Source organism: Callospermophilus lateralis, chromosome 15, assembly GCF_048772815.1.
Source record: "Callospermophilus lateralis isolate mCalLat2 chromosome 15, mCalLat2.hap1, whole genome shotgun sequence".
NCBI lineage: Eukaryota > Metazoa > Chordata > Mammalia > Rodentia > Sciuridae > Callospermophilus > Callospermophilus lateralis.
In genome coordinates this window covers 45773274-45797473 of record NC_135319.1, presented here as the reverse complement: position 1 = coordinate 45797473, position 24200 = coordinate 45773274, and the positions used below count along the sequence as shown (strand labels likewise).

The 24200-nt window shown below is 34.7% G+C and overlaps 1 protein-coding gene and 1 pseudogene across 4 annotated transcripts in view; one reads left to right on the top strand and one right to left on the bottom strand.

Annotated features, from left to right (window-relative positions):
- Nucleotides 1-24200, bottom strand: part of Vcl (vinculin) — a 111266-nt gene that overhangs the window by 51352 nt on the left and 35714 nt on the right. For all 4 annotated transcript variants that reach the window (XM_076835287.1, XM_076835289.1, XM_076835286.1 and 1 more), the window contains exon 2: nt 18847-18917. In XM_076835287.1, the coding sequence (XP_076691402.1) occupies nt 18847-18917 (71 nt within the window). The remainder of the gene's footprint in view (nt 1-18846; nt 18918-24200) is intronic.
- Nucleotides 20678-20949, top strand: LOC143381362 (non-histone chromosomal protein HMG-17 pseudogene; annotated as a pseudogene).

Genomic DNA, 24200 nt, shown 5'->3' with positions numbered 1-24200 from the left:
TTCTATTTTGCATATATATGTCACAATTTGCTTTATCCATTCATGCACTGATGGACATCTGGTTTATTTCTACCTCTTGGCAATCAAAAATAATGCTGTAAAAGTTTCTGTATGGATATATGTTTTCATTTTTCTTGGATATTACATCTATTAAGGGAATTCTAGGTAATATATTAACTCTATGTTCAACTTTTTTGAGAAATTGTAAAACTGTTTACCAGCTCTGCACCATTTTACATTCTCACCAGTAACAAAGGAGTTCCTAATCCTGTACATCCTCACTGACACTCGTTATTTTTCATTTTGTTTTTATTAAAGCCAGCCAAGGGCTGGGGTTGTGGCTCAGTGATAGAGTGCTTGCCTAACACATGTGAGACACTGGGTTCAATCCTCACTACCACATAAAAATTAAAAAAAAAAAAAAAAAATGCCAGCCAAACGGTATCTCATGGTTTGTATTTGCATTTCTTTAATGACAAATGATGGTGGACATCTTTTGATATGCTTGACCATTTTGACATCTTTTCAAAGAAATGTCTATTCAAGTCCTTTGCCTATTTTTTCAATTTGGTTGTCTTAATATATGTTAGATATTAAACCCTCATCAGATATACAATTTGCAAATACCTTTTCCTATTTTGTTGGTTGTCTTTTTATTCAACATAGTTTTAACTTCCATTCCTCTTATTATGAATCAGGCTGAAGAGATTTTCATATTTTTAAAATTATAAAAGCTTTGTGAATAGCACATGCCTGTGATCCCAGTTATCCAGGAGGCTGAGGTACAACTCAGACACTGTTATCAGAGTCCTAGAACAGAGGCCCAACTCTGGAAGTGTCAATTATCAGGTACAACAACTCATCCCAAAAACCAAACAGAAAAAAGTAATGGTGAAAAGCAGGAAAGGAACTTTAATCAGTATAACTATACTAGAAAGACAACAGAGACCCATGTTTCCAACTCTGACTTCATCGGTACTGACATGAGCTCCCAGATTAGGGAGACAAGGGGGAGCCAGAAATATGCACAGTCAAGCAGTCTTGGTATCATTTTCTCAGGATTGGTCAGGCACGACCTTGTTGGAATCCATAAGAAAGTTGCTATGCCTGGTGGGTAGTTTTGACTTATCATAAGATATTTATGGATCAGACCCTTTTTTTTTTCTGGAATACAAGGTAACTGACTCAGAAAGCAAAGGAGACAGATTTCAAAATGCAAACAGATACCAAGTTTTTTACATTTTCAGGCCAAATGAAGAGTCAGTGGTTCTAGAAAAAGCAACCTTTAAGTCCTTGTTATAACATTAACAATCCAAAGTTAGTGTTGACTCCATAGTTTAAGGGCTCAGGCCCAAGACAACATTCACTTCAGACACTAATCACAAGTATTGGGTGCCTAAAGTACCTACACTTCTGTCTGATTTGACTACTTTTATGAACAAGCCCTGTTGTTAACATAATCCAAATATATTTATATCTTTTCACAATGAAGCTTCTGTCCTAGGAAGGTATACCAGGTATTCCAAAAGACGTGAAAATAACACCTGTAATGAAAAATAAAACAATCATTCAAAACCAACTCAGAAATTCAAAGATGACAGAATCACTAGACAAGAATATTTAAAAGTTATTACAGCTGTAGTCTATATTTAAGATTGAGGCCGGGCATGGTGGCGGACGCCCGTAATCCCAGCAGCTCAGGAGGCTGAGACAGGAGCATCTTGAGTTCAAAGCCACTCTCAGCAATGGCGAGGCACTAAGCAACTCAGTGAGACCTTGTCTCTACATAAAATACAAAAGAGGGCTAGGGATGTGGCTCAGTGGTTAGTGCCCTGAGTTCAATCCCTGGTACAAAAAAAAAAAAAAAAAAAAGATTGAGTACCTTAGATAGATAAATTAAATGCATAAAAGACCCAAACAGAACAAGTAGATGTAAAAATAAACTGAGATACAAAAATACAATGTGAATTAGTAGCAGATTAGATAACACACACACAAAAAAAAAACATTACTGAAGTTGAAGTCATAACAATAGAAACTATCCAACATGAAATGGGGTCAAAACATAATTTTTTTAATTAAACCATCAGTAAGCTATAAAACAACTCCAAAGAACCTCATATCTGTACAAATGAAGCCTCAAAGGAAAGAAGGTGGCAGGGGGTAAAGGGAATTACTTCAAGAAATAAAGGCTAAAATATTTCCAAATTTGAAGAAAACTATAAAGTCCTAGGTCCAAAAGTCTCAATAAATCCTAAATATAAAAATATCAAGAACTAACTACACTAAGGCAAATCATAATGAAGTTCATTAAAACCCATAATAAGGGCTGGGGATGTGGCTCAAGCGGTAGCATGCTCTCCTGGCATGCATGCAGCCTGGGTTCGATCCTCAGCACCACATACAAACACAAAGATGTTGTGTCCGCCGAAAAAACTAAAAAAAAAAATAAATAAAACTCTTAAAGAAACAAAGAACAGCAGACTTCTCACTGGAAAGAGTGCAAGCCAGGAGACAATGAAGCAATATTTTTAAACTTCTGAAAAATGTGGGGAGGCAGGGAAGGGTGGAGGTATAACTCATTGGTAAAGTGCTTGCCTACCATTGTGCTAGGTTCCTGGGTTCAATTCTCAGCACTGACTGTCCCCTATCCCCCAACCCCCGCAAAAAAACACCCTAATATATATCAACCTAAAGATCTATATCCAGTGAAAATATACTTCACTTTTTCAGATACATAAATGCTGAAAGAATTCTTCACCAGCAGAACTATATAAGAGACTTTAAACGAAGTCCCTCAGGAAAAAAGGAATAATGCCAGGTGAAACTCTAGAATTACACAAAAGGATGAAAGCTCTGTAAATACATAGGTAAAATATAAAAGACTATTTTTTTCTATTTAAATATCTTTAAAATACAATCAATAGTCATGCATGGTGGCACATGCCTGACTCAGGAGCTGGAGGTGGGAGGATCATAAGTTTGAGGCTAGCCTGGGCAACTTAGCAAAACTCTGTTTCAAAACAAAAAAATTAAAAGGCTGGGGAAATAGTCCAGTGGTAAAGTGCCCCTGGGTTCAATCCCAAGTACTGCTAAATAAATAAATAAATAAAATATAACTAACAGATTAGGGGGAAAAAAAAACATTTTAAAAAGTAACCTGACTTGGCTGACATTGGACAATCAAAGACTGGCTTTCCCAATAATTATGGCAGATATTTTCCAAATATTAAATAAGTTAAATTTATATGAAAATATATTTTAGATATGTATATAATATACAATATGGCAGAAAACACACATTTAGCAACTTGTTAAACTTAATCTAAAATGTTTCAATGAAAAAAATGTTCAAGAGGAATTTTTTATTAGTCCTGTAGGGATAGACATTCACTCAGTTGAAAACCACTAGCTGTGAAGACCATTGATACCATGCTTCAGGCTTTCTAGAGTCATTTCCTCCATCTAAAAACCTGTCCTCTACTCCTCTTTTGTTTGATTAGTTTCCCTTCCTATTCTTAGACTCCATTTTTAAATGCCTCTTCCTTTAGGAAGTTATAACTCGTCTCCCCAATCTATGGATACCTATGTGTTCCTAAAGAATTTATCACAGTTTCTCAGTTTAGCTGTCTCTCTCACAAGATTGAAAGTTCAACAAAGCCAATGATCCTGTCTTTTTAATTAATATATTCATAGAGTTCACAGCCTAACACATAATTAATGCTCAATGTCTATTTCAAATGAAATAATTTATTCCATAGAAATTTTTAACTATAGAGTCCCAAACTTGATTTTATTTCTAAGAAACTTAAACATAGATGAAATTATAGCAAATAAACATAAGCATCACAGAATGCAACTCCTGTACTACATCTATTCACAAGGATCCAGCTACTATATAAGCTTTTCAAATTTGAAAAAAAAAAAAAGTTTAAAACATTAGGAATAATCATTAGAGAAAAAGGAAACTGGAAAAAGAGGAGTGAAATGGAAAAGGTTTGCAGGAATCAAATTGATTCTACACTAATGGTTCCCTTGTGTGGTAAAATGATAAGGCCAGAACAGACACTGCACCATTTTTCGTACAATAAGACATCTGAACTGTACATTAAAATTTAATGGCATTCATAAAAGCCAAAAAAATCCCACTATGACTAACCAGCAATCAGATACAGAAAGGAGTCTGTCTTGTCTGTGGAAAATGTGATTTTATTTAAACATTCAAGCTGCTGGCTTCTTAAAGTGATCTTTAAAATAGAAATCTAAATTTTTAGAGAATAACTAGGGATGTGGTCAAATTACTAAATAATTTGTATCTTGACTATATGCTAATAATATTGATTTAGAGACTTAAAATCAATCACCTGGGGCCAGAGATATAGCTCAGTGGTAGAGAACTTGCCTAGAATGTTTCAAACCTTGGATTTAATCCCCAGCAACCACATATATGCATGTACATGTACACACACACAAAAAAAAAAATCAAACAACTAGATTAAGGCTTCTCTCTGCCTTTCCATTTTCAACCTAAAAGTACCAGAAAATTCTTATGCTTTATACAAAATGACAGCCTCATAGAATCCCTAAGCATACTCACTCATGACTTGCTTCCCAGAATTAGTCTCTGACATTGTGTGAACCAATTTGAGAAGCTTCCAAATTTCACAGTTCCATGTGATTTATTATTTATTTGTTTGTTTATTATTGGTTGTAGATGGGCACAATACCTTTATTTTATTTATTTATTTAAATATGGTACTGAGGATCGAATCCAGTACCTCACACATGCCAGCAAGCACTCTATACCACTGAGCCACAACTGCAGCCCCATGTGATTTTAATTATCACCAATTAAGAAGTTCAAACTTGAGGGCTGGGGATGTGGCTCAAGCGGTAGCACGCTCGCCTGGCATGTGTGCGGCCTGGGTTTGATCCTCAGCACCACATACAAACAAAGATGTTGTGTCCACCGAAAAGCTGAAAAATAAATATTAAAAATTAAAAAAAAAGAAGTTCAAACTTGAGCTCAGTTTTTGTTTTTGTTTTATGCAGTGCTGGAAATTAAACCATGTATCTAGTCAAGTGCTCTACCACTGAGCTATATACCACAGCCCTAAGTTTTTTATTAAAAAATAAAAAACAGATTCAGAGATTATAAAAAGATTGCCACAAGTCTCTCCCCCAAGGAAAACAAATGATAACCTAAACTCCCCCTTACTCGCTGTGTGTTTGAACATATTTATGTATATATACAGGTACATACATATATATGTATATTCTCTCTCTTTTTGAAAATTTTCCCTTAGGACAAGTTCATAGAATCGAAAATGAGGCAAAGTGTATGCTTTCCAAGATTATTTAAGTTGGATGTTGGGAAGCTACCGATACTTTTATATTGTTTCTGAGCATGCAAATCAGCATATTCATTTCTTAGTGTCATATGGAATAATTTCATCCTATACATACAGTGTCTGGTTGTAAACCATTCATCCCCACAGTGACCATATCCAAAGGCAGAAACCTCGAACATAGAGCAAGCAAGATTAGACAGTGTCCTCACCCCCACTAGAATAAAATAACCCACTAGTCTTTTTTAAAGACTTTTTTCTTTCAGACTATGCTCAGAAAAAGTGAAGTACTAATCTTAAATTCCTTTTATTGAATTCTTTCATATACATTCTATTGATTCATCTAATTTACTGAGGACCTACTACATACTATGATTCCTAGAAATAAGAAGATTTAAAAAAAAAAAAAAAAACCTACCTTTAAGGAGCAACCACCTTGGTAGGATGAGATAGATATACAAACAAGTACATATTAGTATTTATAAGTATGTCCAGCAAAAATTGAGAGGGCATAAAAGCAGGAGTGGTCATTTTTATTTGAGCTGTTACAAAAGTAATGGAGAAAGTAAAGACACTGCTCTTGTTTCACAAACTTGCCACTACTTATAAAAATGATAGTTATCACCATATCTCTTTGAGTTCTTTTTCTAGTAGGTATATCTCCTCTAACACCCTTCCCCCCCACACACACACACACACTGTCTTTTTTGTGAAAAAAATAACATACAATGAGCCTGGTTCAACTGACTACAGAGGACAGTCTACCATCATAAAGAGCAGGTAGCACACTCACCGGGAAGCCACACAATCTCAATTTGATTCTGTAAAAATCAATCATCATATCTCAGCTCACTGGTTTAGCCATGGAAATGAGAGAGAAAGCATTAGAGAAAATAACATAAAGGAGATAGTATAATAGGTCTATTTAGACATATACTGGTCCATAATTTAAAACTAAAAGGCTCTCTAAAGCATTCAACAAGTTAAGCTTTCCACCTACTCCTCCAGAAAAACAAAACATTCCAGGGAAGGATAGATGCAACTCATCCTGTATCAAATTCACTGTTTTAATAAAAACACAAACTGACCTTAGACAGTACAGATACTTAGGTTATAAATATTGTCACAAAAAAATGTATTGGTCGCTAAAGACTGAAGTGCTATGGAGCAGGCCCTGAAAATGTGATTTCATGGACATCAAAGTACTCAAAGACCACAAACGTTTGACATACAAAGCACTAACAGCACCAAGGAGAGGAGAAGGAAACAGGTAGAAGGAAGTTGGAAATGCAATCAGCTGATAAGTAAGGTCTTCTCCACTGTGGCTACCACACCCAGCACCTCCCTTGCTGCCATTTCCAACCAGTCAGGCCCTTGCATAATTATTCAGCCAGCAAAACTGACTATTATTCTTGCTCTCTTGTGAACCCTTTTGAAACTTTCCTTCTCTTTCCATCTAGTCAGAGATTACAAAAGGCCCTGATCATTTCTAAGTTTGAGTAACCCATCATATTTAAGAGTGAAGAAATGCTGAGAGAGTCATAAAAGTGGTGGAATATTTAATTCTTACATTTAACAATTTTTATTACATGATAAACAATCTTATTATGCATGGTAACCTTTTAAGATTCCTTTTTTTTTCTCTGTGATTACATACATGGCCTCAATTGAAGATAATATTAAAATCCTTCATAGTATAAGGATTGAGCGAGAACTGAGGCAGGCTTGGGAGAAGCAGGGCAGGCACTCACACTCCCTCTGCTTTCCTACCTATCAGATAAGAAAAAATAACTGTTAAGGCTGAAGGAATTCTCCCTTCACTAGGTATTTAAGATTTACTTGGTAATCTGAGGAATGAGCTCCAGTGAGATTTCAGGCATCATAAATTGGTTTGGCCATTCTAGTATCCCTTAAATAGAAAGTTCTGCCTTTATAATCAATTCACTCACTCCTCAAACCTTTTTGTGTATATGCACATGATTTTAAAAAATACTGAAGATTTCAAAAGACTCCGAGAAATGCATAAAAATAAAAGTTTTATGTTACATACTGGCCATTTGGCACAAATTTAACTATAAAACAGCAGATATAGACTTGTTCTGTGACATCACAGTAATAGCTAATATGCTTTGCTCATGGCATTGATATTTTGAGAAAGGTCAAGGATCCTCAGCCATTAGTCATCTAGAAACCTGAGTGAAGGCCACAGGCATAGTTTTTAGGAGGCAGTCGGGAACACAGAGTACAATGACATATTTTAATCTAGTTCAAGTAGCAAGTGCACAGGACCAACTCACCCACTGCATGATATACCAAAACAAGCTGTTCCAACCTTGTGCTCCTAGACTTTAAGATCCCACAGACCTTATCCACAAAGTATTCCTTTCCCTGTCCCTACTCTCTTAAATTACAACACAGTGCAAAGTGGCCTTCTCATTCTTATCAAACAGTCATATTACAGACACTGCATGTGTATATACTTAAAATGAAAATTAGAAAAACAATAATATGCCTTAAATATATACAGTTTTCATTTGTCAACTGTACCTCAGTAAAGCTGAGAGGAAAATAAATTTTTTAAAAACCACAGTGACCCACTGAAAATAATCAAAACTCTTAAAGGGCAACACCAAACCCTACTTTGCTAGAGCATTTATATTGAGATAACAAAACTAAAACACAAATACACACACACACACACACACACACACACACTCACACAGGCTCACTAACTTATTTCAGATGAGATTAAGAGGGCTTGAAGTCAGTTTTGACTTCATCTTCAAACATAACAGGATTCTGCCCAAGTCAAGAGATAAGGATCATTAGGTTCAAAGCCAGCCTCAGCAACTTGGTAAGGCCCTAAGCAACTTAGGGAGACTCTGTTTCAAAATAAAAAATAAATAGGGCTGAGGATATGTCTCTATGGTTAATCACCCCTGGGTTCAATTCCCAGTGCCTCCATACCCTCACTCCCCAAAAAAAGATAACTAAATTGAAGCAGTATGTTGGAGTTGGAGTGTTTCAAGTGTTCCAGAAGCTCAAGTTGAATGCACGTCCAGTTTTGGTAAGCAGATAATTTGAAAGACAAGAATATGAGTCATAACCTTAGAATCCTTAAAGTCTTGAAATACTACTCCTGTTCTTTCTCCCTCCTTTCTTCACCTGCTTTTTCAAATCTGGCATCAGGTCAAGGAGAAGAGATTCTGATGAGACTGCTGCTTACAGGTCTGTGGGCTCTTGTGGTTCTTCTCCATATAATGCCAGGGTTATGGAAGAAACAGATCAAGCACAGAGCCAATGTGTTGTACAGATACTAGTAGTTTTCAAACATATGTTGATGTTATTGATGCTATTGTAAATTTAAAATTTTAAATATTACTAAACTCATGTTATCTTCCTGTTCTCAACTAATAATTAAAAATCTATCTGCTAGGGCTGGGGATGTGGCTCAAGCGGTAGCACGCTTGCCTGGCATGCGTGTGGCCCGGGTTCGATCCTCAGCACCACATACAAACAAAGATGTTGTGTCCGCCAGAAACTAAAAAAATATATATTAAAATTCTCTTTCTTTCTCCCTCTCTCTCACTCTCTCTTTAAAAAAAAAAAAATCTATCTGCTATTATCAAAGGCCCTTATGCTGAAAAAAATCACTATTCTATAGCAGAATGTAATCAGTGAATTAGAGATTTGGATATCTAAATACAAAATGAAATGGAATAGAAACAAGAGCATATTTTCACTTATGAAGGAAATTGCCAAAAACGAGCCTGTGGATTTAAAAAAAAAAAAGAACAAAGTCTGGACATGCAAGCCAACAACAGGGTAACAACAATCAATAGTTGTTCTTAAAAACCAAAGGGTAATAAACAAATCATTAAGAGAATTTGAAACCCAGGAGAATTACCAATTTATAACTAGCTAATAACATTACTTTAAATTATGAAGCTAACATCAACAATTAAGAGAAAAATTAACAAATCTAAAATTAGCATAGGAAATTTTAACATCTTATTTTTTATAATAACTTTATTTTATTTATTTTTGTATGTGGTGCTGAGGATTGAATCCAGTGCTTGCTGTGTGCTAGACAAATACTCTGCAATTGAGCCATAATCCCAGTCCTTAACATCTTATTTTTTAAAATATTTTTTAGTTGTCGGTGAACATTTATTTATTTATTTATTTGTTTATTTATTTATTTATTTTTATGCAGTGCTGAGAATAGAACCCAGTGCCTCACACACGCCAAGCAAGTGCTCTACCACTGCTACAACCCCAGCCCACAACATATCTTAATCATAAACTGATAGTTCATTGACAAGTGTTAAGCCTATAAAAATTGTGACCAGTAATATTGATATATTGACCTAATCAATATAAATAGGACCCCATACCCAAAAAGAGAATATACTTTCTTTTGAAGAGTTCATAGTACACTTACCAAAACTGACCATTAATCATGTCACAAAAGAATTTCCAATAATTGGGGGCTGGGGTTATAGTTCAGTGGTAGAGCGCTTGCCTCACTCTTGTGAGGTACTGGGTTCTATCCTCAGCACCACATAAAAAATAAATAAAATAAATAAAGATATTGTGTCATTTAAAAAAAAAGAATTTCCAATAATCGATATCCTACCAACCCTATCTTGTAGGCATGTGCAATTGAATTTGAAATATAACAAAAAGATAGTGAAAAGAGTTTTGAAACCTTAAAATGCACTCCTGGTTAAAGAGCAATTCATAATTAAAATTACAAAATACTTAAGTATCTGCAGCTATAGCCTAACTTGTAGCAGTACTTAAGCAAAATTTAAAAAAAACTTAAATATGTTCATTTAAAAAGAGCTAGATATGGTGGCACATGCATGTAATCCCACATTTGAGGTCAGCCTGGGCAACTTAGTGAGACGCTTGTCTCAAAATAAAAAATAAAAAGGGCTGGGAATGTAGCTCAGTGGTATAGGACCACTAGGTTCAACCCCTGGTAACACAAAAATAAAAAATAATATATATACATATACATTATAAATCACATGTATATGAAAGATTAAACAAAGACTAAAGTATTGACAAACTATTAAAATAAGAAACTTTGGAAAGTACAAGTCCTTTGGTTCAATTCCCAACATCACTTTAAAACAAAGGTAGACAGGGGTTGGGGTTGTGGCTCAGTGGTAGAGCGCTCGTCTAGCACCTGTGAGGCCCTAGGTAAGATCTTCAGCACTGCATAAAAATAAATAAATTAAATAAAAGATTTAAAAAAATGTGATAAAACTAGAGATTTGGGGCTAACCATAGAGCACTTGCCTAGCATATGTGAGGCCTGGGTTCAATTCTCAGCACCACATAAAATAAATAAAATAAAGATATTGTGTCCATCTACAACTAAATTTTTTTTAAAAAAACTAGAGATAAAGAGAGATGAAAATGATAATAACAGATAACTATGAATGTTTTACTAATAAATTTGGGGGTTTAGATGAAATGGATAATTTCTTAGAAAAGTATCATATTATTAAAAGTAACTTATAACACTCTTAAAATCTGAATTAGATAATAAAAAGAAACTGAATGAAGAATCAAGTCTCTCCTTCCAAAAGACTCATGGAGTTTTTTTTTTTAACCTTTTTCTTTGGGTTCACTGTGAAGGCTCCTCTGACCTTAAGGTTCCGCAGGAAGAGAGAGAACAAGAGTATGCCACACTGACCCCTTTTATTAAGGAGAAGCTATTCAAATGAGGCACGGGGTCAGGTTTCAGGGGGCTGAGTCTATCTTCATGATGTCCACTGTCAGCAGATTGACTGACACCTGGGTAGGCCACACCCAAGGGCACAGTAAGAGAACGGGATACACACAAGGCACTTCCATGGAAGATTCTATCCTAAACAGGGCAAGGGGTTATATTACAAAGGAACAGGTGAGCATAGCTTCCCCCATGGGACTATAGCAAGACACACCCATGCAGGAAACACCTATCCTTGAACCCAAGAAGGGTGGGGAAAGCTCTGCCACATTTCTGTGACTGAGCACCTCAGCACCCAGCCGGGGAGTGTGACTCAGTCATGTGCAAGGTTGGAAAAAGACTCATGGAGTTTTAAGTACAAGTCATGCCAAACTTTTGAGAGCAGATAATCTTTATTGTATATAAATAAACTGTTTCAGAGACCAGGAAAAGGCCTTATTTTATGAAGCTAAAATAACCTTGGTAGCAAAACTAAACACAAAAAATACAAGAAAAGGAAATTATAGATCAGGGTCTCTCATGGACAAAGAAGCAAAAATCCTTTTAAAATGTAAGCAAAATTAATTCAGCACTGTAGTTTTTAAAAAATCAAAACCACATAGGGTTACACTAGAAATACAAGAATAATCCACTATCAGAAAATCCACTTATGTATAAGACCACAGACCATCTTAACAGAAAAAAAGGATAAAAATTGCATTTATCAATAGATACAGAAAGGGCATTTAACAAAAATAAGCAATCATGGCAAAAATAAGTCCGTCTATAAGGTATAGCTGATGCTCAGTTCATCTAAAAATAAAGCAATTGGTTAAATAATCTCCACGATTCTTTAAATCTTTAAAATTTTATTACTTCAACCTCTTTCTAGTTTGTAAAACAATGTGATACATGGCAAATTTTATTTGTACTACTCCTTCTTTGGAAATAGTGAGTGAAAGTGTAAATTGTTATCTCATCTAAAACTGATACAAAGTTCTGCCTGGATGGCTAGGGATGGACTATACAATTCTCTGAAGATTAGATGGCAGAAAGAATATAAACTTGGAAGCCATGAGACTACCAATAAAGACACTTGTCTTGCCATTATGTAGTTGACTAATGAATAGGTTAAATAAGTTTGTCGAACTTCAGTCTTCTTATCTGGAAAAGGAGTTTATTATTATCTTGAAACTGGTATTCTTAGAATTACATAAGAAAATACAAACATATCTACCTTGCTCTATAGTACAATAAATATGAGTTCCCTTGGCACCTTGAGTTCTTTTCACTCATATGATTTTGTTTACTCTGCAGAAAATGGAAATTGAAGTATTACATGTTTATAGTTTTATATGCTTATTTCTTTTAAAAAATTTTTAAATATATTTTTAGTTTTTGATGGATCTTTATTTTTTTTATCTATCTATCTATTTATATACAGTGCTGAGACTCAAACCCAGAGCCTCGCACATGCTAGGCAAGCTCTCTACCACTGAGCTACAACTCCAGCCTGTTATATGCTTATTTCTTAATCATGAATAGTATACAAAGTAAACCAAAGATTCAATCTCTGTCAAGCTATTCAAAACTTGCCTACAAACTTATAAAACGACTTGGTTCTTTTTAAAAAGATTCAAAACTTCACAAATCATTTTGTTTGAGAAAGTCTGTGCAAAACAGTAGTACCCAACTACACTTAATTGTGGCAAGTCCAAAGGTGAACTATTTAAAGTTTGAGTGCTTGCCCTAGGTCAAAAATGCAGCAAGACAACTGGCAGATGTGAATGATTACCTCGCAGACACTTGGTCATCCACATTGATAGACAAAAATCTTCTTGTATAATGACAATGGAAAGGATCACAAAAAACTCAAGTTAACCAAAACATTAGAAGCATGCATTAGCCCCTGATAAACAGAAACCAATGAATGATATGATCAAAAAATCAATTCAAAATAAAGATATTCTGGGCACTTCCACCTACAAGTGTTTAAAAATAGAATTACATCACAATTAGTTTGAGTGCTCAAGATCAAAACCAAAGAAAAAGCTAAATGTAAGTGCTGGTGATCTAAAAATATGACAATATTACTTCAGGTCTAAGAAATCAAAATTAAGTATAAGCATATTTTGATCATCTTAAAGGTTTTTTTCTTTGTACAATAATATAAATCATTGTAAAATTTTACAAGCATATACTATTATTGTGCTTAACTAAAGTTTAAGGATTAAAATAAGGTAATTATGCAGGAAACATGATTAAAGGCAATCATGTAGCAATAGTGTACCTTTTCATATACTATTTTTGGAACATTATTTTATTCACTAGGCCTAGACATTTCAATATGTTTTTAAAATAATCCAAGCTAGTGAATCAATCCAAGTTTTGATGATTTCAAGCAGACTGTTCAAAACAGCACTGAGGCAGAATGTGACAACACTTTAGAGTTCTAAATAAAACTGTCATTTGCCTGCCAACAGACAACACATACTATGCCCTTTTCAAGGAGTTTTTATCACAAGACCACCGTCCTTTGATATGTTTAGATACTGAATAATCTTGGCCAGGATCCAAGAATTGCCTTCTTTATTCATTCCTGCTCTATTGCAGAAATAAGGATGAAATTCATTGAAGACAGCGTAGGCAATTTTTCAAAGACAAATAAAATTGCCATAAATATTTCCCACAGAATCAATTAAAAGCAAATCCACTTTGACAGAAATGATTCTGGTAGGTTTGACATATAACTTATTTTCCTTCATTACAGCACTAGCACCAATTATTCATTCTGTATTTGGCTATGAATCTTCCTGAAAAATCACTTACATGTTGTCATTCAACAGCTCACAATCTACAAAGCTTCTCTGCTGCTCAATTCTAAAGAGCTTTACCAAGCTTTCAAGGACCTTCATCAGTTGGCCCAACCTACCTTCAAAGCTTATTTCCTAGCACCCCATCATGACTAGTTCTCGATTCACAGGCCCCCATGACTTGCTCATGCCATCCTTTCTACCTTCTCTGTCCTCCTGAATCCCATTTCCTACATGAGACTTTTTCTATTATTCCTACCTCTAATGTTGGTCTTTTTCTCTGTATTCCTATTACAAAGTCAGTCTGTATTACAGTTTTTGATTTGAAACTTAAAAGTATTTCTTTTAAAAAAATTCCTCTGCAGCCACAATTTCCACCTTTATTTCTCCATAATACATAGAAAAATAAAATTCATATGTATGACATGACCCATATACTCCCATGTATGTATCTGGAACTGTGTATAATTCCCAGCCATAGTAAGTGTAATTTCACTAATTTCTCTCCCACTAAAGAAAGCATAATAAAAAGCAAGAGAATATATTATACTTCAATGAGAGTTTTAAAAGAAAAAAAAAGTAGGTAGGAATGAGAGGGATATTAGTAAACATGTGACTTTTGAACATGCTCAATTTACTTTTTAAAATGAAGCACTAGTAAACTTTGGTTCTTTATTACTGTTAATAAATTACTTGTATAGATCTCATAAGTGATCATTCATTATATATAGGTAAGAACTGCTATTCTACATAGCATTTACCAAGCTAGACAAATAGAAAACAATCAATAAAAATTAAACAATAAGTGTGTCTAGCCCATTGATCAATCAATATATATAAATATTAATTAATGCTGTAGTTGATGATGATGATGACACTGACAACTGACAATGATGATTCAGGTGCAAACATGGAGTACAGGGGCTAACTCTCCTGCTGACAGTCTCTAAGGGAACAAATGACTTCTCATGGGATGAGACTAACTAATATTTTAATAGTACAGCATGGCTATTGCACTCCTGAAGTTTATGACCATCACAGAAGTTTCTATGGCAATCATCATGCAACAGTATACCTCTTGTGCAGCACTGTAGCTATCATGGCAATCTTGGTAAAGTTAGTAAACTGTGTATTTTATCTGCCTGTGAAGTCAGAGATAAAATAACTTCTGCTCCACCCAAGAAAAAGCTTTCCGGTGACAGTGTAAATCTTGTTCTATATTAAAATGGTTCTCTTTTACAATAAGGCATCTTTTGAGCATTATAAGTCCCTCACGGAAAATTACCATTCAAATACAGGTTGAATATCCTATACCCCAAAATGTTCAGGATCAGATATGCTTCACATTTCAGAGTGCTTTAGATTTTGGATTTGTGGATTAGGGATGCTCAATCATTTTTAACTGATATTAACACATTTTCCAAAACGCCCTTAATTGCCAGTCATACAAATATGACTGTTCTTTGATTTTGAAAACCTTATTCTTGAAAATTTCATATCCTTTCTGAAAAATCTTTAAATATGTATCAGTTGGTTTAGGTATAAATCTATCTACAGGCCAAGAATCTTCTGTTTTCACTAACCCTGACATCCTAATATTCTAGGAAAAGACTGATTTAAAACAATAAATTTGTAAAACATTTTCTTTGTTACTGCTGCCTTAAGCAGTCACTATTTAGAAATCCTTGTAAAAAAAAAAAAAAAACTACAGAGGAAGCTTAGGTCAGCTCTGCCCTGGAAACATCTAAACATCAAGCAAACAGTCCAAAAGAATGTCCTACTCAACAGTTCCAAAGATGTCATTAATTGTTTCCATCTGTTTCCCTCTATGTCCCCTCCCCACTGCAAGTCTAGTCATCTACTGTGCTCTGCTTCATTTGCATTCTAAGAAAAGCAAGAAAAACATAAAGAACCATCACGTTTTAAACTGTACAATGTTTATTTGCCTCTAAGTCTGTTTGATTACCACAACTATATTGTTTGTACTCTAGGCTATTTTTCAAGTAACATTTCAGAATGTGGCATATTAAGTTATATATTTTTTTAAGTAAACAGCCTAGTAAATTTTTTAGTTGTTTATAATACCCTATTTTTCCCAGATTGCCCATGGGGCCAAAGATTTTCCCCCATGGCACAACAGAGGTTCAAACCTCTGAATGGTTTTATCCACTAAATATCTCTACCTAAACCAACTCTATCAAGAAAAGTTATACAATGATGACTTTCTAATCCTGACTTCCTTCCATATTTATTGAATGGAATTCTCCTCATCAACTAGGGCTATTGGGCTACTCTGAAATAAAGTTTATATAGGAAAGGGAGAATAAATGCATAATTCTTTTCTTTAAATTACCAATTAACAGAGAAAGGGGTTGGTGTCCCAGTTGCCACCAAGGGTGATCTAAGAAAATTTTGTTTTATAGCTACCTATTCCTTTGAAGATTTTATCACAACTACAGCATACTTCTTTAATTTTTCTAAGTCTCCAAAGGAAACCTATGAGAATACATAGCATATTTCAAGGATATATCTTTGAGAATGAGCAGAAATGAGTTTCCTGACAAAAATCCATCTGCCAAATTATATTTATAAACTTGGATGTCAATATTAATGAAAGAGTAAGATTTTTTCCTTTTTTTTTTTTTTCTTGCAGCATCTGAAATCTTTGTAATAGCAAAGTAAGACCAGGCATAGTAGCCTGCATCTGTAATTCCAGCTACTAGGAAGTCTGAGGAAGGAGGATTGCAAGTTCGAGCCAGCCTGAGCATTTATCAAGATTCTATCTCAAAATAAAAATTAAGGGCCAGGGATGTAGCTCAGTGATAAAGTGCCCCTGAACTCAATTCCCAATACCACAAAAAGGGGAAAACAGTAAGTTTTTTTCTTCCAGCATCCAAAATCTTTTTAATAACAGGTAGGTGTCTTATTAAAAGAAACTTTTGGAAGGTTATCTAATGCAACCACCTACTTGATATTGAAACTCTGTTCAGAGTCTCAGGCTCTGCCGCAGTCTGGCTGGGCAAAATAGCCGGGGGCGGGGGGGGGGGGGGGGGGAGAGTGAAAAGCAACTTGTGAAGGTTGATACAGTGGGAGCCCCTTTATTGTAGGACAGTAGGTGTATATATACATAACTGAATACACAGCTTGTTCTTAATTAACATAAACTACAGACAGCAGTCAACCAATAAGGAATCCTCATCATCTTAATGATTACACACAGCTTAACTTAATTGACATAATCTAGACACAGCAGCCAATCATTAAGGAATCTCTATCATCTTAATGGCTCGCTGGCGTTACTTCTCAAACCACTCCTCTTGGCAAAGTGCCAGCCGCCATCTTGACTTGTCTGTGGCTCTCAACAACGTTCTTTATCTTCCAGTGGGTTAATAGCAACTTGGTATAAGCTACAGTTATTTTTAATGTAAGGCAAATGCAAGTTTAATTATATGTTTAACAGCATACTATTCATCTTAATATTATCATGGTGATGGAATGGCAGATAAACAAAGTAGGCTCATACAGGGTATAGCTGGAAGAAACACTGGAGATCATCAAGTCCAATGAAGGAAGAAAAAGATGCACAGAATAAAATTTACAAAAAATAGATGCTGCCAGTACCTTATTCCCTGACACGTGAATTGGAAGAAATATAGTTCCATAGAAACACCCACTCAAGTTAGAAATAAGACATCAATGATTAAAACTTTTGCATCTATTCAATGAAAATAATAAAACACAAGGAAGATTAAAAATAGAAACATCTTATTTTTACTCAAAATTGTGATATATAACCTAAATACAGAAAATTACATAAAACTATAATGACAAATAATTATAAAACAACTATCATTGTAAGCGCATCACTTAAGTCAAGAAATAGAATATTATTACCACTTTAGAAGCTTCTGTATGCCTCTCCCTAAATATAAACCTCTTCATCCCTCAGAGGTACCACTACCCTGACTTTATTGACAATTAATTCCTTACTCACCTTTGTTTTTTGACCATATAAATAGGCATTCCCTAACAGCAGTTTTTTTTTTTCCTGCATGTTTTTAAACTTTAAATAAATGAACTATTTGTCTATCACTAACCTCCTTCAAAATTTTTTTAAAACTTTTTATTTGTTCTAATTAGTTATATATGACAATAGAATGTCCTTCAAAAAATTTTAAGATTCATTCACTGCTCTTTAAAAACAAAACATTTTAATTCTTTAGATATTTTAAAGTAAAAAATTCTCATTCCTTATTGTTAATACCATTAATATTCCAATTTATGACAATACCATGATTGTTTTAATCCATTCTCCTTTAGACAGATCACTGAGGTCATCTTGACAAATGACATAAATATTTTTATGTGAATTCTATTGTGCATATATGCCTAAGTATCTCCAGAGAACACACTTTCAAGCTGCCTGTCTTCTACTTTACTAACACCAAACTGTTTTCCAAAGTTTCCATACCAATTTATATTTCCAACCAACAGAGATCCAGTTGACTGTTCCACAACCTTATCAATAACTGATGTTATCAGACTTTCTAACTCAGGGATTTAAATAATTTGCACTTCCTCAATAGCTACTTAGATGGATAACCTTTTTATGTTTTGGGCCATTTGAATTTACTCTCTTTTTAAGTGTTTTTTCTAATCATGGGGGGTGCATTGCTTTATTAATTTTGTTTAATAGTCTTGTCTTCAAGAAGTTCTACTCTTTTTAGGGGATAGGGGAAGTGTCTCTTTCATCAGTCTTCACTTTTACTTAGGACTTGACTAAAGTGCCTGACACCAATGACTAAAATCAACATAGTAGGAAAAGAAGGGTGGAAAAAACTTGACATTTCAATTGTAAACATAAGTTTTATATTTTTTTTTAAAAAAAGTTATTCCTGTAATCAGTTACTTTTCTTAACAAGATTTTTCTGTCAAGCAACAAAATATTTTAATTACTCACTTAATAAATGCGGGTGGCATATCTCTCTTCAATATCTGATCTTCTGTAGTTTGAACAGTCTCTTTTCCAACCTACAAGAAAGAATGATTCATAATTCAAATACAAATTTTCAAACTTTTACAAACTATTATTTAAATATATTTGAAACTTATATTTTAAGACATAATCAATCATTGAAATTTCTGAATCCAAAGACAATTTCCGTGTTTTTTGAATTATTAAGATTGCTCCCATAATATGCTTCCACAACATACTTAGATAACATAAATGGAATTATTCCTTCTACAGAGTAACTAATTTGAAGACACCACTGAGCATAGTGAGAATAAAAGAGAAATTCATCATCAAGAATATATATGGGGCTGGGGATGTGGCTCATGCGGTAGCGCGCTCGCCTGGCATGCATGCGGCCCGGGTTCGATCTCCAGCACCACGTACAAACAAAGATGTGTGTCCACCAAAAACTAAAAAATAAATATTAAAAAATTCTCTCTCTCTCTCAAAAAATTTAAAAAAAAAAAAAGTATATATATATATATACAGGGTCTGGGGCTGTGTGGTAGAGCACTTTCCTGGCACGTGTAAGGCACTGGGTTTGATCCTCAGCACCACATAAAAATAAATATAGACCGATAGATAGATAGATAAAGGTATTATGTTCATCTACAACTTAAAAAAATAAGAATATATATGTATATGTTTTTGTCATCCCCTCATGCTTGAGACTGAACCCAGTATCACTCTACTACTAAGCCACATCCCCAGCCATTTTTATATTTATTTTTTATTGTTTTTTAAATTAGAGCTTTATGACTATACATGGTACTTGGGTTCATCCCAACATGTTTTTATTTTTTATTTTGAGACAGGGTCTTGCTATATTGCTGACGCTGATCTCAAACTTGCAATCCTCCTGCCTCAGTCTCCCAGGTTACTAGGATATATACCACCATGGCCTGATTTATACATATGTTTAATTGGAAAAATGCTATATCTCTAAAAGATTACAGGAAATATATAAATTAAAGTGTGGTAGTTTAAAGTGCCTATACAGAAAAAAAAATAGAAGTTATTGGAACTGAGGAAAAAATATTTAAAATGACTCTGACATTAGAAATCAAACATAAAAATATGCACCTTCATACTAATTTTTTTTTTAGTTAAAGTTGAACACAATACCTTTATTTTATTTATTTATTTTTTTATGTGGTGCTGAGAATCAAACCCAGTGCCTCACACATGCTAGGCAAGTGCTCTACCACTGAGTGACAACCCTAGCCCCCTTCACAGTAATTTTAAAAAGTGAAATTAAAATGTTGTTCCCTAACTATAGGTCAACTTAAAAAGTAAAATACATAATCTGAATGCAACAACAGAACAAGTAGTTTTAAACCCTGTGAGGGGCAATATCAACTAATATATTCTCTTTAGAAAATTATTTGCTAGTGTATATTAGAAAAGGCAAAAAAAAAGTCACATTTAGGAATTCCACTTATGAGAATATACCCTATAAGCAAGAATATAAAAAATGTGGTAATAACAATATTCACAAAAGTATTCACAATGATATTAATTATAATAGCTAAAACAGTTTTTTAATAACCTATCCAACAAAAAGGAAAAGTTAAAAAATTAAGATACAATTTCCGATTGAGTATCATGGGGACCATTAAAGCAATGGTCAAAGACTCAGCTCTATGAGAAAAATCTTTATGACATATTTCATTCAAAAGAAGACATACAGGAAGAAGAAGAGGCGAGAACGACCCCCCACCGACCAAAGCGCGCAGCCGCATCCCCGCGTCCAGCGCCGTCCAGCGCCGTTGCCACCATGCCCAAGAGAAAGGCTGAAGGGGATGCTAAAGGAGATAAAGCGAAGGTGAAAGACGAACCACAGAGAAGATCTGCAAGGTTGTCTGCCAAACCTGCTCCTCTAAAGTCAGAGCCCAAGCCTAAAAAGGCCCCTGCAAAGAAGGGAGAGAAGGTACCCAAGGGAAAAAGGGAAAAGCTGACACTGGCAAGGATGGGAATAACCCTGCAGAAAATGGAGATGCCAAAACAGACCAGGCACAGAAAGCTGAAGGTACTGGAGATGCCAAGTGAAGTGTGTGCGTTTTTGATAACTGTGTACTTCTGGTAACTGTACAGTTTGAAATACTATTTTTTATCAAGTTTTATATAAATGCAGAATTTTGTTTTACTTTTTTTTTTTTTTTTTTTAAGCTATGTTGTTAGCACACAGAACACTTCATTGTTGTTTGGGGAGGGGAAGGAGCATATGTCACTAGTAGAATGTCTCCAAAGCTGGATTGCTGTGGGGGGAAAACACCTTTCCCTTCTAATTTTGAGAGACTTCCTCTTTGTTCCCAAGAGGAAGGGACTCCCTGATGTTGGCACACATAGCCACGTTGGCACAAATGCCTTGTGGAATGGAAAAACTCAAACTCATCTGTATGTCCTCCTGTCCCTCTCTGCCATTGGCATAGACTTATCTCCCCTAAACTCAGACCTGTTGGGACCTGATTCCCAACAATTGGTTTTACCAGTGTGTGGGGCAATCTGGACTTTCCAGTGACATCATTGAGAATAGTGTCCCTCAGAAGAGCAGCAGTTCCTTTTCTAGATTGTGGATCTTCAAATTAATAATTTTTGCCATTTTCCTTTCATTTCCTGAAAGTCAGGGTCGGCTTGTGAAAAGTTGTTAAACAACATGCTAAATGTGAAATGTCAACCCTCACTCTAAATTTTCCCTATTCAGAGCATCAAATGAAGACTTCATTGGGTTTTATAATGACTTTCTGATTTTGGTAGTCCATTCAAGAAGGGAGTTTGAAAGTTGTTGTATACTATTAACGATTGTCTGCCCATGTCCTGCCTGAAATACCATGATTGTTTACGAAAAGTATCTTTAATAAAGTTGGATACAGTTTGAAAAAAATAAAAGAAGACATATAAAAACGAATATACTATCATTACAAAAACAACAAAATTCATATATATACAACACTGAAAGAATAGAAAATAAAATGTTAACAGTAGTTGTATTAATGCTTAGGAAGTTTTGAGTAAATTTGGATTTGCACTGTTTGTTTCTAAATTTTTAAAAATGTAGCAATATAATTTTTTAATTTTAAGAGTAATATTAAGGTGTTCTCTAAGCTATTTAGGTGTAATTATTTCCTACTTGAAAGTTAAGAAATTATCTGTCATTTTACATAAATCTTCTAAATAGTAATAGTAAAAAAAATTTTTAAATATTCACACTCAGCACCAGAAACATGAAGTTAAAAATTGTCAAAATATTAAAAGTCACACTAATCAAATTATATATGTGAATGCATTATACCACAAATGAAACGCCTCCTCACTTTCTTCACCTCCTGTGTAGGGCTTAGATACCAATCTCTCTCCCATTCTATCATGATTATAAAGTACTCTATAAAAAGTAAACTTTAACATAGTAAATGATGAAATTTACCAATTTTTATGAATATACAGCTACCTAGAAATACTGAGTTATAAATTTAAACAACATTTGAGTGCAGAAACCCGTAGAGGAGGAAAATTGGTTACTCCTGTGAAATATTTTAAATGAAGATTGGAAAGTATCTCAATCCTATTTGCCACTTAATTTTTGAGTCCAAAGAAGAAAAAAATGGAGTAAGAAAAATTCCTAAATGCACAGTAAATCAGCTAAATAGAACAGCACAATAAACCATTCTTAGAGAATACAAGTCATGCATAAATTAGTGAATACAAGTTTTTTCTCTCAAGCTAATAGCTAAGAAAAAGACACACACACAGTACTGTGCAATAGCCAATATTTCTGTAGACAATAGACTATCTGTATCGTAATAAAAGCCTTTCAAATCAGCAGCTGGTTCTCTACAGTTTCTCAGATCAAGCATGACAGAATATTTCCAGATGTATTGTTCACTATGTTTTCCAGATGAAACTAACCATTCAAAAAAAAACTGTGGATCACAACTTCATGAAGTAAAAAGATGATGTTCAGTCTAGAAGTCACTGGTTCATATTAAGTATGAACAGCCTAGAAGGATGTTCACATGTAAGACACATGGAGCTTCCTTTCATGTGCAGGCAGGGAGACAGAGATACAGAGAACAAGGAGGGGAAAGTTGTTAGTTGGAAAGTTGTTAGTTTTTCAGTATTATGAAACTTTTATTGAGAAAACTACAAGTGCCAGGCACTGTTCTAGATACTGGGAATAGAGCAGAAAATAAAAAAAGGTTTCCTGCCCTCATGGAGCTTATATTCTAGTAGGGGTAGTCAGAATACCTGGGGAGGAAGAAAATTGTAGCAATATAATTTTTTAATTTTAAGAGTAATATTAAGGTGTTCTCTAAACAAATGATAGAACTCCAGATAATGATCAGAGTGATGCTATAGAGTAAGGGGTGGAAGTAGTGGGAGTCTACTTTAGAAGAATAGACAAAGCAATCTTTCCTCAAGAAATAACCTCAGAGTTGAGACTTTGAAGCTAAGAAGAAAGCATTCATGCAAGAGCTGGGCAAGAGCAGTTCAGAGGAAGTAGCAAGAAAAAGGCCCTGAGGCAGGAAAGATGGGGTGTACTTAGAAAATCTAAAGGAGGCCAAAGAAGCTTAGGAAAAAAGGGAAGCGCCATGTGGTGATGAGATCAGGTAAGGAGGCCAGGGCCAGGTCACAAGGAGCCTTTCAGGCCAGGATGAGGTGTTGGAATCCTTTTTAAGGACAACAGCAAGAGAAGTCCTAAACAAGAAATTGGTATGATGTGATTTTGTTTGTAAAAGATGGCTTTGCCTTTTATGTGGAGAACTTAGGGGGCAATTAACAGGCTACTGCAATCATCTAGGAGAGAAAGAGTAACTTAAAACAAGACGTGAAAATGGAAATGGAAAAAAAAGAACAGAATTATTATATCTTTTGGGGGAAAGAACCATTATTAGAACTTGTTCTTGGACTGGGTAGGATGGAGGATATGGAGTAGACTATGGAGTAGACTAAGATGAAAAAAAATTAGAAATGACTTCTAGGTCAATTAAATGAAATGTTTTTAAAAGCAGCAAAACTGAGCTAAGTGTGTTAGTGCACACTTGTAATCCCAGTGGCTGGGGAGGCTGAGGTAGGAGGATTGCAAGTTCAATACCAGCCTCAGCAACTTAGTGAGGCCCTAAGGAACTTAGCAAGACCCTGTCTCTAAATAAAATATAAAAGAGGGTTGGGGATGGGGCTCAGTGGTTAAGCGCCCCTGGGTTCAATCTCTGGTACAAAAAAAAAAAAAATAGCAGCAATACTGGAAGGTTGATATATAGGAAAGATTTATCATAAGATAAAACAATCATGATCACACCAGG